At 37.3% G+C, this 18,359-nt stretch overlaps 1 protein-coding gene and 1 long non-coding RNA gene across 3 annotated transcripts in view; one reads left to right on the top strand and one right to left on the bottom strand.

Annotated features, from left to right (window-relative positions):
- The window catches only part of rcor1 (REST corepressor 1), a 119,081-nt gene extending 111,354 nt beyond the window's left edge, over positions 1–7,727 (top strand). For both annotated transcript variants that reach the window (XM_059958878.1, XM_059958869.1), the window contains exons 10-12: positions 2,549–2,606; positions 2,711–2,940; positions 5,536–7,727. In XM_059958878.1, coding sequence (XP_059814861.1) covers positions 2,549–2,606; positions 2,711–2,940; positions 5,536–5,577 — 330 coding nt within the window. In that variant the 3' untranslated portion in view covers positions 5,578–7,727. The remainder of the gene's footprint in view (positions 1–2,548; positions 2,607–2,710; positions 2,941–5,535) is intronic.
- Positions 2,948–18,359, bottom strand: part of LOC132386595 (uncharacterized) — a 41,493-nt gene continuing 26,081 nt past the window's right edge. Inside the window, exon 4 of the long non-coding RNA XR_009509601.1 lies at positions 2,948–4,932. This is a non-coding gene — a long non-coding RNA (uncharacterized LOC132386595). The remainder of the gene's footprint in view (positions 4,933–18,359) is intronic.

The following is an 18,359-nucleotide window of genomic DNA, read 5'->3' as shown; positions in this document are numbered from 1 at the left end:
CTAGTAAACAGGTTAATGGCCTAACGGGGGGTCATTGCTTCCCCTGCTATAGGTTAATTCATTATAGAGCCTAATGGCCGAGGGTAAGAATGACCTTATGTAGTGCTCTTTGGAGCAGCGCAGTTGTCTTAAACTTCTACTGAAACTGCAAGGTGGCATGGAGAAGGTAAAGAAAACATCGTCTAGTGTTGCGAGGATTTTCTGGAGGGTCCTTTGTTCTATCACAGCCTCCAGTATGTCCAGTTTGACTCTCTTCTAATCAGTTTAATGAGCCTGTTGGCATCAGCAATGTTGATGCCATTGCCCTAGCACACCACCGCATAGAAGATTGTACTGGTGACAGCAGACTGATAGAACACGTGAAAGAGATACCTGCACACTCCAAAGGACCTCGGTCTCCTCAGGAAATAGAAGCGACTCTGGCCCTTGTACAGAGCATCTGTGTTGGTGCTCCACTCAAGTCTGTCATCCAGGTGCACCCCCAGGTATTTGTAGGTCTTCACCACATCCACATCAATAACAAAAGCGAGCAATGGAGGCTTAGTCTTCCTAAAGCCCATCACCGTCTCTTTTGTCTTACTGATGTTGAGCTGCAGATGATTCAGCTGTGCCATATGACAAAGTCCTCCACCAGGGCCCTGTATTCATCCTCCTATCCTCTGTTTATACATTCAACTATTGCTAAGTCATCAGAATTTCTGCAGATGACATGACTGTGTTGTATTTAAAGTCTGGGGTATACAGGGTAAACAGACCATATTCTTATTGTGCCTCTTTCGTAATTAATTTCCAAACAAAGACTATCCCAATTCCTGTCCACTTTCATTTTGTTAATAATCTCATGTGGAATATTTAAACACATTCCAAAAGTTCATACAAATAATGTCACAGGCACAGGTTTGGGTGTGTGGAGAGTTAACGTTGCGGCATTAGGTTTATTTGGCTTAGTTTTTTTATCAAGTCAAGTCACTTTTATTGTCATTTTGACCATAACTGCTGGTACAGTACATAGTAAAAATGAGATAATGTTTTTCAGGACCATAGTGTTACATGACGCAGTACAAAAACTAGACTGAACTACTTTAAAAAAAAAACAACACAGAGAAAGCTACACTGGACTACAGACCTACACTGGACTGCATAAAGTGCACAAAAACAGTGCAGGCATTACAATAAATAATAAACAAGACAATAGGGCAAGGTGTCAGTCCAGGCTTCAGGTACTGAGGAGTCTGACAGCTTGGGGGAAGAAATAGTCTGGTCGTGAGAGCCCGAATGCTTCGGAGCCTTTTCCCAGATGGCAGGGGGGAGGAGAGTTTGTATGAGGGGTGCGTGGGGTCCTTCAAAATGCTGGTTCCTTTGCAGATGCAGCATGTAGTGTAGATGTCCGTGATGGCGGGAAGAGATCTTCTCAGCTGACCTCACTATCCGTTGCAGGGTCTTGCGATCCGAGATGGTGCAATTTCCGAGCCAGGCAGTGATGCAGCTGCTCAGGATGCTCTCAGTACAACCCCTGTAGAATGTTATGAGGATGGGGGGTGGGAAGTGGACTTTCCTCAGCCTTCGCAGAAAGTAGAGACGCTGCTGGGCTTTCTTTGCTATGGAGCTGGTGTTGAGGGACCAGGTGAGACTCTCCGCCAGGTGAACATCAAGAAATTTAGTGCTCTTGAAGATCTCTACCGAGGAGCAGTCGATGTTCAGCGAGGAGTGGTCGCTCCGTGCTCTCCTGAAGTCAACAACCATCTCTTTTGTCTTAATTTATTTTATTTTAATTTTATCATATTGCAATATAATGGTGGAAGTCCAAAAATGCAGGCATGCAGAAGAAACAATACTTGTGCAAAATTTCATTGAACCTGTAACTTTTAGATCAAATTACAGTTATGCATTCATTTTTGAAGTATTGCAGTACATAATCCATTTCCAAAATGTATAATTAATGAATAATAACAAAACTGCAAATGCTAGCAATGTGAAATGTAAGCCGAAAATGTGAGAAACACCTGGCAGGTCAGGTGGCATCTGTGGGAAAAGAACCAGTCCAAAACCTGTCATTATAACCTTGTATTAATGTGTAGATGTGAACTTGATAAACTATTGTTTATAACTTGGTTAACCCTGGTCACTTTGGAGGTTTAAAATGTACTGCTGTGTATCAGATGATTGCTGAAGTATTGTTTAATAGCTTCCCAACTGAACACACTCTACTCCACTTCAGCTCAAATGCAAGTTAATACCATGTATATGTGTTTAGCATTTTCACATGAAATGTATTTTCAGATGAGATTTTAAAACAATCTCTTATCAGCCATCAACTTTATTTAAAGAAGCAAAAAAGATCCCTTTGCCATATTCCTACTGTTTATGGGCTAACTTTCATACCTTCTCTATCATAGTTGAATTACATTAATTGGACACCAATCAATTTTTCTGATGGTAGCATCTTGCTCTGCAAAGTTTGCTAGCAAGGCAACAGGAAGGGACACATTAGAAGTAATTATTTATTTGTGAAGCTATTTGGAGTATTAATTGCAAGTTTGTTCTTTAGACAAATCAGAAAGTTAATGCTCGTTGGACAACTGAAGAGCAACTACTAGCTGTGCAAGGTAAGCAAATGTCCCAATACTTATTTTGGTTTGTGATGTAAATGCAGGAATGTCAATTGAAATGTAACTTTCATGTTGAGTAATAGGTTTTTCCTCTCCCCCAGCAATAAGAAAATATGGCCGAGATTTTCAAGCTATTTCAGATGTAATTGGCAATAAGACAGTTGTACAAGTGAAAAATTTCTTTGTGAATTACCGTCGTCGTTTCAACCTTGAAGAAGTTCTTCAGGAATGGGAAGCAGAACATGGTAGTGGAGAAGCAAATGGAAACATTGGTGACAAATCCCAAAATTCTCCGGATGTTACTACTAAACTTTCTGAAGAGGAAGAGGAGGTAAATCCCCATCCTTTGCCTTAGTACGTTTCACACTTGCTTGTCAAAATCTAATTCTATTACATTCCAAGATCCTGGAAAACGTGGTTGACAAGGATGTGAGAGGTGTAGCTTCCGATGTGTGGCAGTTGGCTTGTAGATGTTATGCAAAAAATACTAATTCGTTACTCCCTTAAGTGTTCCGGAATGCAAATAACATTTGTTTATGATGCTAAATTATTTCCTATATTTAGTCAAGCTATTCATTTAGCTTGTACCTTTTCTAACTTCAGGTAAACTTACTATATGAAAGATTTGGCTGGATGTGACCTGAATTTTCCAGATATTTTTTTAAAACAGTTATGTGACTTGTCAGGGTTTATGTGGAGAAGGTAATCCCTTCAGTTGAGCCCAGAACCAGAGGTCACACTATCAGAATACCTATTGGGGCATTTGGAATGAGATGAGACTTTCCTTTACTTGGGGTTGTGAATCTTTGGAAATTGCTATCCTTGAAGGTTGTGGAGGCTTTTATCATCAAAAGTTTTCTGAATAGAGACAGATTTATGGATGTTCGAAGAATAAAGGGATCTGAAAAAGTGGGATACAAGTAGAATAATCAACCTTTTTAAGCAGTGGAGCATGCTCCACTTTTGGATGCTCATTGGCCATTATGCCTTTAAACATTGTTGCAGTGAAAAATAATTATTCTACTTTCATTTTATTGTGCTTTGAGAGCATGAAGTTTGGAGAGACAGAAATTGACAGTAATTTTGTGAACGCTGAATAAACACTTTTTTTAAAAAAAGGCTTCTAATCAACAAAGGCAGTGAAAGCAATACTGGATAGGTCTCTTTGCAGGTTTAATCATGGGAAAGCCGAAATTGTAAGCTGTTTAAACATTATAAATCATTATTACTTTAATAAATATCTTGAATGCCCAGTTTGGCCTTATCAGATAATTTAAGTTTGAGAGAATGCTGAAAGAACTTAGCCAGTCAGGCAGCATCTGTGGAGAGAAACAGTTAACGTTTCAGACTGATTTTCACAATTACAGATACTAAGTCATTGTCAAACAGTACCGAACCAAGCTCACACTGTGTTCATGCTGATCACTTGGCACCCATCAACACCAATATTATATTTTCCCCCCATTTGTAACAACCACGCTTACCTCCAATTCTACCTGCACATTGGTAGCCAATTATCCTGTCAACCAATATATCTTTAGCATGATACCAGAGCACCCAGAGAAGGTCCATGCGGTTATAGAAAGAGCTGGCAACCTCCACACAGACTAGGGTTAAACCAAGGTCACTGGAACCATGAGGCAGCAGTTTTACCAGCAGTTCCCATTGCTGCCTTTGTTTCTCAGATCTGAAAGCTTAGAGGCAACTAATATTTAGAACAACTATTAAGATGAAAAATGGAGAAGTGGGGAAAAAACAACAGTGGTTGACAAGGTCTGTGAGTGCAAAGGACCTGCAAGTGGCAATCAGCGAGCAAAATAGAATATCTTTTCAAATGGAATAGTAATCTACTTGTACTTCCTATTTCAGTTCACTGTCTTTGCTTTCATAGTGCTGGGTGTGGGGTCAAAATTCAGGTTGATAATGTTTTGCTGACCTTCATAGTTCAAGTTGGGCACTGAGGTAATTACTTGTTACCAAGAAAGAACATTGACTTCAGGCTGGATCTTGGTTTATCAACAAACCACTGACCATGTTTTTCTTTGAAGAGCAGATTCTGGTAATAATTCTGTTGGTAAGATGGAAACTCATTTTACCTCATATTGCCATCTCTGCTATCTTTAAATTATACCTGCCTTCTACACAATCAAGAGTTTGTTCTGTTCCTCCTGTTATTTATCTGCTTTGTACTTTATTTTGAAAAGTGGTACACTAATTCATCAAAACTGAAGTTACTAACCTGATGATGCCTGACCTGCTGTGTGCCTCCAGCACCTGCACTATTTTATTTTCATCCATTGTAGTTACATCATGAAGTGAGTATCTGCAGAAGAAAAGATGGGGGTTAATTAAATATGATCGTGATGTTCTTGACAAATGATCAAATATTTTTATTGCATTCATTCAGGTTAACAAATGAATAATGTTCATATGAATAAAATGCGCCACAGCAAGAAATCAGCACTTTCAATCTTTTCTTTGCTCCCACACCCCACTATCCCTCCCCTCCATTATATTTAAGAACGCTTTGCACTGAATTACTGGGCTCTTGTTATAGATTTCGGGGCAGCTTTAATATCTTTAGAGGGTTTAAAAAAACTGGTTCTCAAGGACAGGCAACACTAACATTAAAAGGTGCACAATAAAAGGGAAGTTTTTCTTTCTGTGGGGCTGCATTATGATTAAAGCAGAATCATTGAAATAGTCACCAATTCCTTTCTGCATGATGTACTTGTAAACATATACTCAGTGTATATGAATAATATAAGTTTTTCTGCTTTGACTTGGATCCCCTCAAATATTGTAAATATGCAGAAATCTCAATACTTGTTGGCAAAGACTCGTTTTTTTAAAAAAAAAATCCTAAATTTGACTAAAATAATTTTGAAATTCTGTGCTAATGGTATTTTTAAACAATATTTTTCAGGTTCCTTCTGTGCTTGATGTAAGATACCATTCTGCATCGTGAGAATGACATTCAGTAGATGACCTGAACTTGCTATCTGACTGCTGTTTTGTCCAGGTCATCCAACAATGCCAAACTTCAACCAACCACCTCCACAAACTCACCAGGACCAGCTTCCAGCTTAACACCAAAAAGCTGCAATATTCACAATTGGACCCTTCTGCCTTACCCTGACTGTCACCAGGAAACTTCTACTTTTCATCAGAATCATGAAAAAAAAACTTTGGTTCTGCATGCTTCTAAACAAAATATGGAGTTCACAAAAACGTTTGTGAATGTATTGTTTTACACTTAACCAGTTCATGATTTAATGTCCACAGGGCATTAATAATTTGTATATTTTTGGAATGGTGACTGCCATTAGACACATCTTTGATACTTCCCTCACAAATATTTTATGATTTAATGTGAATGCCATGATTGTATATTGTATTAACTGGCGTACAGAAAATGGATGTCGGAACTGTCTCTAAATTATTGGGTACTTTAACTGTAGTTTGGACTGTCTCATAGACTTTAAACATACCTCCCATGTCTGAGGAAACTTGAAGGGCCTTTAACTAGCATTTTCACAAAAAGAAAAAAATGATCTGTTTTTATTTAAGTTTCATCTAGTTTGCTGTACAGTTTTTTAGAGTAGTTCTTCCACATCAAGTATGGAGAGAACTTTAACTTGAATATTGCAGTTACTATACTGAAACTGATCATATTCAGGTATAGAATATTAGCACAGCTAAGCTGTATGGAGTTCATTGCAGAATTAGGTGTGCTAACCATATGGAGTTCCTGCTTATTCAGTATGATAAGGGTTAAGCACAATGCGCTACAGATCCATTGGGTTCAACAAAGTCATTTGAGTCTATGCATGTTTTTGTGTAAGAATGGGTGTTTACAATTTCTACTTTAATATTTGCCTGAAATGCAAACCATTATTAGTCCTTTCTGGGAGTAATATTCCAGCATTTAGAATTTTCTAAATTAAGTTTGTTAAAATTGCTTATGGGTTGCTGCTGATATGTAGTGATGTTTGCCAGAATTTCAAAAAAAAAGGATTTAGTTTGCAATAAATTGAGCATGTTTTTATATAGCCTCTTGATGTGCTCAATAGGATGTTCTTTTTTAAAAGAAAAGTCAATGTGTTTATATTGCAGATTTATATTTTATTGCCTGTTACTGCTAATTTTAACTGAGAAATAATTGTTAGTGAGAAATAATTCTAATTATTTCCAAGGTTTTAAGCATTATGTATCATGGTTCCACATTGAGAAATGGTTATATTACAGTACTGCTTTGAATATTGGGCAGGGCTCTTGCTAACTGTATATTTTTAAGAAAATATAATTATGTTATTGCATTCAGTAAAAGTGGGAAGGATAAACAATCATCGATCAAAGAAAGAACAAATTGAAAATTTCTAAATGCCACTTGTATAAAATTGTACTTCTAACTTCTCAATATGCACACAAGAGTTTTGATAAAGCAAAATGGCTTTTGAAGGCCATTTTCAAAAAGAAGTAACTTAAATCATTTCTATTTTTCTATGGTTTAACCTTCCAGAATCTTGTATTTTTTAATGAGTTTTTGTGCTTGTGATTGTTGGAACAGTCATGGAAATGTCATAAAATATGCAGTGTCCGGTATAAACATTTATAGCTTAAAGAGGGGGAAAAAAGTAAGTACTTGGTTTCAAGTTGCAAACATTAGCTAAAATGTCTTATGTTTGAAATGCCACCTTGAAAATTAAAAAAAATCCTTGCATAAAATACTTGGATACCAAGACAGTTAATTATTTACAAACCACACTATGCAAAACAAAATTATCCATTGTATTCCATTAAAGTGAATAAACTTTAAAGAAGTTAGCCAAGTTAAGCAATGATTAAAGTATTTTGAGAAAAATGCCATTATAGGCAGACTATACGAATAGGATACCTTGTGTGCTTTGAGAAGTTTGAGGAGCAAATGGTCACCTTACAAGTTATAACATATTGTTTTTAGATGTTCTGTCATTTGTTTCCTCTAAATTTAAAACTCAAGTGGCTATTTAAACAAATTTATAAGTTTTTATTTTTAGATTATCTTTCTGAGTTGACAGCCAACTAAAGTAACTCAAAGTGTGATTACAGTTAAATAAACCACTATTTGAAAGTTTCTCAACATGACCACATTTATTACACATTCAAGTACAGGTGTCCCCACCCCCCCCCCCCACCATACAAAGGTAGAGTGTTCCTATGAAACCCTTCTTAAACTGAAATGGCGTAAAGCGAAGAACCATTAATTTACATGGGAAAAATTTTCATAAAAGCAAAAATCATCTTTGTAATGCGAAAACAGGTTACTAATGTAGGTCTTTTGTAAATGCAAAGTGGCATAAAGCGAACATTCGTAAAGTGGGGGACACCTGTATATGCAAAATGATTATTTGTAAAATTATCTAAAAACTGATTTAATTTGTTTACGCAAACAAATTTGAAATGGGGATGAAGTCAAGCTGTTCAAATGGAGAACTGTTGAACTGAATTGAATTTTAATAATTTTTAAATAACTTGGCAGTTAGTAACTGGAAAGAAACATTGCAGTAACTAATGCCATCATCTTGTAAGTTAAAAGCATTTCAGACGTGTATTAGAAAATAATTATCAACAAGTCATATTCTACCATAAACATAGCAGAACAAAATTAACTGTGAACACTTCAAGGTGGTAAAAAGGAAGTTTTTTTGTTTAGGGGATTCAAGAGCTTTGGAGTTTAACAGGAGAAAAGGTGCTTCAAGGGAGGGCATTCAAGGGGCCCTCTGATAGGCAGGTTTTGGAAGGATGTGGCAGAAAGGATTAGTTTGATTACAAATTAATTAGTTTGGCACAACATCGTGAAACAAAAGGCCTGTTATGTGATGTACTGTTCCATGTTCTAAGAATAAAGGAGTTGATTAAATTGGAGAATGAACAAGCAACCATAACTGAGAGTTACAAGAGACAGCAAACCTTGGAGTTGGAGTCTCTACTTAAAAGATGGAGGAATTCAGCAGGCCAGGTAGCATTGTGGAGGGAAATGGACAACCAGTGTTTTGATCGGAACTCTGTCTGACGTCAGTACATTTAAGGTTGGAGGGATAGAGGGTTTTGAGAATAAGAAATTGAGTTGTTTGGGATGAACTGAAATTTAGTGTTAGCTCATAGTCAGCAGAACTTTAGATTACCAGATGTTAGAATTAAGGGGTGACAATCAGGAATTCGTTAGAATAGTAAATCCTAGGGAGAGCAAAAACATAATTGACGGTTTCAGCACTAGTCAAACTGGGATAGAGATTAGGATAGTTGCATTTACTTAAGTGGAAATAGGAGGAGCTAGTGATGGTACAGGTAAGATATTTAAAGTTTTGAGTCAAAAATTAAATGTATTGTAAAGAAGATGTTGGAATCTTGCCAAGCAATGAAGTCTCTATTGGAAATAATAACATAGATTTTTATCTACTTTGTATTTGGAGGAAATTCCTGCTCATGCATTATCAAGTATTAGACAACCAGTCTGGTTCAGTGAGAATAAAAAGATGTTGAAAGAGCTGGTAATGATTTTGGATTTAGGAGTTGCTAGTTTGCACATAAAGAGTTTGCTTTTGAATTGTTTTTGGAAACCTTTTGTGTAGAAATAAGTGGGTCAAGGATGTATGCTCAGGTGTGGCTGATTCTCTGGTAACAACCCTGGGGTATGTATTTATTTTAAAAAAGGATCAGGCAAGTACAATTCACCAACAGTGTTGGATAGATAGTAAGAAGGACAGCAGAGTTAAATATTTTGACAATTCAAGTGAGATACTGCAAGATTGATAAATCTATATCAAAGTTTTTACTGGAGACAGCCTGACTAAGGGACAAGTATCAGCTGATCAGAGTTGATGGGAATTTTTGACAGATAATTATGTCCAAGTATTTGAATTTTTTTGAAGAAATCATTAATATGATTAGGAATTCAGAAAAGGTTATTAATTTGGATTTTCAACATGCATGTGATAAAGATGCACACAAGATTTATAGAATTGGAGTTAATCATGTTAAATAACTTGGTAGTTGGCTTAGAAATGGAAATTGTGAGCAGGACTGATCAAAATGGCATAATTACTAAGAAGTATTAGATGGTGTTTCCCAGAAAGCTCTATCAGACCTCAACATATCACCATATGAAAGATTCAAAGATTTGCAATTCGAAGTTTACTGTCAAGATGTATTTTGTCACATAAAGGAGAATAGAAATGTGGAACCTGTGTTCTGCCCACGTCCCTCTCCCAGCAGTCATGGGGTTCTCAAGGCTAATGCTGAATTTATTGGGTAAAGTATACACTTCTGGAGTTAGGTGGCATTTCAAATAGTTAAATACTGAAACATGTTTAAGGTGCTGAATGGAAAATGGAGAAAGCAGGGATTCAAAATGGTGAAAAACATAACTGATATGTTACAGCGTTTGCTCTAGATGTAAATAACCAGTTCTACTTAGTGTAAAATTTCTCATCTAATATTTTCATTTGACAATTATACATCTGATTCTTAGGACTGGATAAAAAAGATATTTACAGTGCAGTTAAATACAGCCTGCTTTGGAGTAGATAAGCATTGCAATATGGCATCATGCCCCTTCTATTCACGTTTCCTCAATCCATCCATCTACTGACAAAAATCATGCAGTACTAACATGCTGGAGAAAGGTGAGCAAAATGTGTTATTCAGGTAGGTTATACATAAGTATGACTGAATTCAATAACACTAAATGAAAACTGAATTCTGATTATTTAATAATCCTTTGCTTCAAAACTGCATTATGTGGTTAATCCAGAGTCATAGAGTGCCTTAAGGCAGACATTAAAAAAGAAAAATGTATTTGCACAAGCCTCCCAGGCTTTTTTGAAATAATATTGCAACAGACATGTAACTTTACATTGTCTCTCATTTGCAACAGGGAGTCATTTGACTGCCAGCAGATGAGAGCTTCAAAATGGGATGGCTAATTGTGCGCTGAAGATGGTGTACTCAGAGCAGAATTGTTTTTAAAATTTCTTTTGCAGAAAATGTGTTGGCACAGTTAAATCAAGGGATTATTAGTATGTAGTACATTTAATTGCAGCAATAAACCATGTATTTCTATTGGTAATGTTCCTTTTATATACTTCAGCATATTTAAAAAGGGGATGTGATCATGTTGAGACAAATTAGAATTTTATTTCTTATTAAACAGTTTAGTTCGTGCCCACTGTAACTGCCATACTGAACTGAGGAGATTACAAGTAGGATAAATAAAGAGGATGCAGTGGATGTTGTATATTTGGACTTTCAGAAGCCTTTGACAAGATGCCACACATGAGGCTGCTTACCAAGTTAAGAGCCCATGGTATTACAGGACAGTTACTAGCATGGTTAGAGCATTGGCTGATTGATAGGAGGCAGCAAGTGGGAATAAAAGGATCCTTTTTTAGTTGGCTGCCAGTGACTATTGGTGCTCTGCAGGGGTTAGTGTTGGGACCGCTTTTTATGCCGTATATCGATGATTTAGTTGATGGAATAGATGGCTTTGTTGCCAGGTTTGTAGATGATACTAAGATTGGTGGAGGGGTAGGTAATGTTGAGGGAACGGGAAGGCTGCAAAAGGACTTGGACAGATAGGAGAATAGGCAAGAAAGTGGCAAATTAAATACAATGTTGGAAAATGCATGGTCATGTGCTTTGGTAGTAGAAATAAATGTGTGATCTAATTTCAAAATGGGGAGAAAATCCAAATGAGATGCAAAGGGACTTGGGAGTCCTTGTGCAGAACATCCTAAGGGTTAACTTGCAGGTTGAGTCAGAGGTGAGGAAGGCAAATGCAATGTTAGCATTCATTTCAAGAGGTGTAGAATACAAGAGCAGGGATGTGATGTTGAGGCTTTATAAGACACTGGTGAGGCCTCATCTTGAGTATTATGAACAGTTTTGGACTGACATTGGAGAAGATTCAGAGGAGGTTCACAAGGATGATTCTGGGAATGAAATCATATGAGGAATGTTTGATGGCTCTGGGTCTGTACTCACTGGAATTTGGAAAGATGAGGGGGAATCTCATTGAAACCTTTCAAATCTTGAAAGGCCTAGAAGTAGATGTGGAAAGGATGCTTCCTGTGGTGGAAGAGTCTAAGACAAGAGAACACAACTTTTAGGATAGAGGGGCATCCAGATTCAAAGAAATTTCTTTAGCCAGGGATGAATTTATTACCACAGGCAGCTGTGGAGGCCAGGCTGCTGGATGTTTTTAAGGCAGAGATTGATGAGTTCTTGATTGGCCATGGCATCAAAGGATATGGAGAGAAAGCCAGGGAGTAGGGCTGAGGAAGGGGGAAGGAAAGGATCAGCCATGATTGAATGGCGGAGTGGACTCAATGAGTCAAATGGCTTAATTCTGCTCCTATGTCTTATGGTCTTATAATGCCATAGTGCTGACAGAGCAGGACTGATGTTATGTGTATTGGGTTCACACGCTAGACTAATGCACAGCAAGGACAATTTTACACAGTATTTGCACACTCCAGGACAGTGCCATTCTGTGATAGATCCTGTTTGTTGCTTCCATTTTTGGGAAGGGACCCGACTGAAGGGTGTGCTGTCTTACGAAAGAAAACGCTGCCAGTTTTTGGTGGAACATGCTTGATGCTGGCTCCTGGGAAATGGTTAGTTATTACAAATAAACTCCTCTTGGGCTTCCAGCCAGGTACAAGTCAGGCCAAAGAAAGGAAGGCCAAGAAGAGTTTATTCATCATAAACACTGGGAAAGCACTAAATCCTTTTCGGTTAGTTACTGATTTGTTGCACAATGTTGTGATGACTGTATTTGTGATCATGAAAAAGGATGGGAATTCCTGAATTTTGGTTTTTGTGTAATTGTTCAGGCTCATGGTAACAACTCCCCCACATTCCAAAGAATGACCATCCCTTTTCTCCTAGAGTAATGAGATCCTTACTTAAAGGTTCATTTTGGTGAGAGTGGGGAAGGGGAGAAGTTGTATGGTAAGGTGAGGTGTATTACTTCAGAGAGATGTTTGGGGCTTCATTCCTATAGGTTTTGATATATATCTACACTTTCTCTTTTTGTTATTTTGCCATTTTTTACACTTTTTCTAAAAGTTTTTCACCTCTGGCATGCCATAAGCACCTTTGCACGGAAAGTGCTATTGCAGCCTGCTGTCTGATTTTTAAAGTCCAAACCTTCATAAGGGCACATAGCTCTCACCAAAAAGCAGTGTGATAGTGCTTACAGAGCATTTGTAATGTGAGTTAATGATTCAAATTATTATTTAAAATACACTAAACGTGAATACAACTATAATCTTGTACCTTAGCAAGTAATTCTGCACAATTAATGGAAGAAGTGCATTTATGCAAATTTTTTTTGCAATAAATTTTTGATGTTGGACTCTTGGAAGTCAGAGAAACAGGAGCAAATTGCACATGCACACTCCAAAACACTAATGTATGATCTTGAGTTTTTTATCTTCCAGTCTTAGAATGGGACTTCATTGTGATAGCTTTTTATTGTAAGGTAGCTCTTGTTCCTTTTTTTTTAAAGGATATAACAACACTAGTGGTAGTCCAAAGGAGCTTCACTGGATTAATTCTTGGGATGAGATGGTTGACCTATCAGGAGTGGATAATGAAATTGAATCTCTTGAATTTAGGAGATTAAGGATAATCTTAATGAAGCACAAGATCTGAAGATGCATGACATTCTACAGGTAGAGATGTTTTCAAGAGTGGGTAAATCAAACCAGGGTATGTGTCCACAACAAAGGACAAGTCAATTAAAGCTTTGGGGAGTATTCCATAACATTACTGATTTGTACTGTCCTTGGAAAGACTTTGGAGTGTTACTCACTAAGGTCTGTTAATGCGAGTGGACCAGTTGAGTTTCTGACCAGTGTTGACCCCAAGATGTTAACGGCTTGGTGATGGTAATGGTACTGTGCTTCCAAGCCTTCTCTTGATAATCTTTGCCTGACATTTTTTTGAACTAATTGTTATGTGCCACCTTTTAGCCCATGCATACATATTGTTAGAGTCTGTTCAAAGTGGAGGTTGATAGTAAAGTTATGGGGAGAAGGCAGGAGAATGGGGTTGAGAAGGATAATAAATCAGCTGTGATGGAATGGCAGAGCAGACTCAATGGACAAAATGGCCTAGGTCTTGTGGTCTTCTACAAGTGAGCATGAACAACTTGATCTTCTCAGTTGCTGTGTGTGAATGAAATTAATCGTCAGTCAACCTTTAAACAATTCTGACCTTATGGTGAAGGAAGGTCATTAATTAAACAGCGAAGCATAGTTGGACCTATTAACTCCTTCAGTGATGTCCATGGGTTGGGATTATTGGCATCAAACAACCACAACTATCTTTTCTCTTTTTCATTGAGGATATATAACTTTGCACTTGGGGTGCCTTCCCTTTTTGTGCCCAGATTTTTCAGTGATTCTCTGTCATACTCAGACGCTGCCTCAATGTCAAGAGCAGTAACCTCACTACTCATTAGAAATAAAGCCTATTGGTCCATTTTTGAAGCAAGGTTAGATTCAAGTGAATCTGGTAAATTATAAACTGGGATCAGTAAACTGATTATTGGTGTCAATTGATAGCTGTCAACATTGCTTTCTGTCATTAATAAGCTGGATTGGTTTAAAAACTTCAAATTGTATGAATTTTTTAAATGCAGAATGCTAAAAATAATTAGTTTTGTGCCTTTATGCTCAATTATTACAAATTATTTTCTGCAGTTGAGAATTGGATGGCATTGAGGCCATAGCTGTAATCTTTTAACACACGGATATTATTTTGTTCAATTCCAAGAGAAGTCTTAAAGCTACCTTTAAAATAAAAGACAGCAAACAAAATTGATCACTTTATCTGGTTTAAGTTGTTCACATAACCCTGCTTTTAGCATAATATGCTTGGTTATCTTTGTTTGGAAAGATCCAAATGAAATAAAGCTCAATCATATCAGATGATAAGACAATTAAGGCATTCAAACTATAATTGAGGTCAGAGTTAATGATCTAAGTCAACGGTTAACTGTTGTAGACATAAATAGGGCATTGCAGTAGTTTCTCGGTATGACACATATCTTTATGATTAAAGCTTTATTCCTGTATGGAAACCAAGCCATGCACTCAATCACTGTAAATGATATCCGCCACAGTATTAATTTTTCTAGTTTGTAGCTTGTAAAATTTTTGCCCTAAGACTGAGATATTTTAGTTAATACTGAAGACCCAGCTTACATAATGGTTCCGTTCTGAGAACTGTCCATAAGCCAATTCCTCTCAAAAGTAGCTGCTTTCTATAGCAGTCTCTTTATAAATAGTCACCCAAATACTCATAATTAAATGATACCCAATGAATAATGAATTCCATGAAATCATTTGTTTCAAAAATGTATCCATTTATAAGTTTTATGTATAGCTTTGAAGCAATTTGTGAAAAATCAGATTTCCCTGTCAGTCAGACATAACCTGTATACAAGTGTATATTTTTTATTTATCTAAATAAGTATTGTCAAGGGAAGGAAAAGGTGGTCAGCCTTGCAATGTAATGGTTTCAAATTATTCCTAGCTTACTAAATAAAGTGATGATATGGATGTTTTTGGATATGTACCATGCCCTGTTAAGTCTGGTATTTTTACTGTAAGTGTTTTTTGTAAACAATACCAACTGTATTTTGACTAATTGCAGGAAATCTCTAAAAGATAAATGCTATATTATTTGAAAAATTCCTACTTTTTCAATAGTTATTTTGCATTTCCTGGTATGTAGGTTATTTGGACCTGACATGAATCCAACCTTGGGGGAGGTGGGGGGGGGGGTGGGGTGGTGGAAAGATGTCAGTGGTTTATCTTGCCATGTGAATCTTGTATAATATTGTAATATTATATGGTGTGACGTGACGCTGCTCTTGATTGGTTTGGAAGGATATCTGACTGGGAGTTCTAGTTTTGAAATATGTACGTATTTGTAAGGCTGTATTCTGGACTGGTTCCAAATTAGCAGTTGGCCTACTACTGTCTAAAACAATTAAATGGGGCTTTCCTGCACCAAGCCTCAGGTGCTTCCTGTCTAATGCTTCAGGTGGCATGCAGGAACTTTCCAGAATTGTAGTTGGCCTTTTATCTGTGTTTTATCATTAGCAAAGAAGATTACTATAATTGTGTATAGAGCTTCGGAGTGGTGGACAGATGAGGTGATGCTTGGCAATAATCAGAACAAAATGCCAAATAAGTTGCACTATCACTGCAATCAATAACTAATTCATGAAATCTACTCAATTTCTTATTAGCTACAATGGTCGAAGGACAGTAAATTAGTAATGTGCAGTAAATTACAAAAATGTTTCAAACACAGTTTGGAGAAACCTCAGTTGCTGCTTGGTCAGAAATTGGCTGTAGATTAACAGTGTAGTGGCACTTCTGAGTTGAGACTTAAAAGCAGTCAATTTCTAAACATCATTAAGAAGATGTGATATTGTGTGTGTGTGTGTGTATATACATATATATCTAAAAAACTTGGATTTATTAAATAATTTCCTGAAGTACTGCCCACAATAAATTGAAAAAATATGGTCTCCATATACAGTCTTCATTTTGCCACTGAATCGAGAACTATACCCACTAATTTGTATTGTATTGTTTCCTGTTTGGTGGTCTAAAGCAGAGCAGACGATGAATACATCCTGTCAGTTTTGCCGCCTTGTACCACAAGAAAGAAAACTTGCCCAGTGAAATAGTACTTATCAGCGGAAAATGAAATTTTCCAACAGGACTGGACTGCAAGTGTTGAAAATAAATTTTGGTGATGAACTACTGCTTGAAGGGTTGAGTTGAAATGTGTGCTAGTTTATTCTAAAAGATACTCCATTGAGCCAAGTTAATACTGAAGAGTTTCCAGGCAAGCTGGCCGTGGTGGACGATATCAAAGGTTGAAAAGGAAATGAAGTCAGAAACCTAGTTTGGAGTCTGGTTCCATTATCCACAACAAAGGGAGGACAGAAAACTGTATTCCCCTTTGGTAATTTAGAGTGGAAACTGAATAACAGGAAGTGGCCCAAAGAAATGCATCATCCAATCTCTTCACAATTATAGCATTTTGGCAGTTTACCTCGAATCAGCTGATTCTACCAAAATACTGTGTTTGTGAAGTAATTGGTTGACAAGAAGTGTGCGCAGGGCTTGATGCATTTCTAAAAGAAATTATATATTCCTAATACTTTTCCTTGAAGCATTTTTGTTCACAGACACATGTAACCTATAGGTAACAACTGTCAGAAACCTGACTGTCGATCCCACAAACGTTTGCTATGCCTCAGTTAGCGACTTAGCAACTGTATTAAGGGCAGGTTTCAATGCAGGTTCAGTGTGTTTAAGATGCACCTGCAAAAGCAGGCTTGTATGAATTCCTGTGCACGTCCTGCCTTTTTAGCAAAGAGTTTGCATATTTTTTCATTCTAGAACCATGTGTTCTGTATGTTCTTCCAACTTACCAGCTCAAGCCCGACTTCCTACTCACACTAACAATTTGTGGGCACAGCAGGAGAATCGATTTCCTGTCTCCACTTCACCTCTAATAGCCTATTATGGTGCTATTCTAGGTTATGAAACTCCCTTTGAGTAGGAAGGGTACACAATTCATGAAGTAAGCAGGCTCGAAAATATTGTGATTCATAAAGGTATCAGTTCATAGAAAATAAGCATTCGAAACTAATCAACAAGCCTATTATCTTTTATAGTGTAATGACAGAAAAGAGAAATGCAGAGAGCAGTAATACCTTTCAAGTGTCATCCTCCAGGTACCGTGTACCCATCCAATCACCAAAAACAAGGCCCTGTTCAAATATAAATACAGAATACGTGCAATACACTACTGTTAATCTCGCCTAAGAAGTGTAAGGAGGTGTAGGATAGGACAGGTGAGAACAAACTGTCAATTTCTTGCAGGGTGGTTGCTTTATATGCACTTTTCCACTCTTTGCAGTCTTACTGATTTCCATGTCAGACTCCATGAGGAAAGGCATTACCATCATAAACAAGCAGAAGGGGGAAGAGGACCATAAGACACAGGAGCACAATTAGGCCATTTGGCCCATTAAGTCTACTCATTAATTCAATCATGGTTGAGTTATTTAACCCCTCAACCTCTTCTCTTGCTTCATAACCCTTGACACCCTTACTAATCAATAACTTAACAATCTCTGCTTTAAGTATACACAATGACATGGCCACCACAACCAGCTGTGCCAATGAATACAATAGATTAAGAACTTCCTGGCTAAAGAAATTGCTGCTCATCTTCAAAGGGATGTCTTATTCTGAGGCTATTCCCCTTGGTCCTAGACTCTCTCATTATTGGAAGCAACCTTTCCACATCCATTCTAGGCCTTTCAATATCTGGTAGGTTTCCATGAGATCCTCACTCATTCTCAACTCCAATGAGTACAGGGCTGGACACATATTAACCTTTTCATTCCCAGGTTAATTCTTGTGAACCATCTCTAATGCCAGCACATCCTTTCAAAAATATGTGCCATTGAATGCTCATAATACTCCAGATTTGGCCTGACCCCCAAAGCCTTGTAAAGCCCCCACATTACGTCCTTACTTTTAAATTCTTGTATACTGTATTTATCTTTCTTGCTTAACCTGCAAGTTAACCATCAGGGAATCATGCACTAGGACTCCCAAGTCCCTTTGCACCCCTTGAGTTCTGATTTGGGCCCCTGTTTAGAAA

This window comes from Hypanus sabinus, chromosome 2 (assembly GCF_030144855.1).
Source record: "Hypanus sabinus isolate sHypSab1 chromosome 2, sHypSab1.hap1, whole genome shotgun sequence".
Classification (NCBI taxonomy): domain Eukaryota; kingdom Metazoa; phylum Chordata; class Chondrichthyes; order Myliobatiformes; family Dasyatidae; genus Hypanus; species Hypanus sabinus.
The sequence above is the reverse complement of the archived record's forward strand: the minus strand, read 5'-3'. Positions and strand labels throughout refer to the sequence as shown.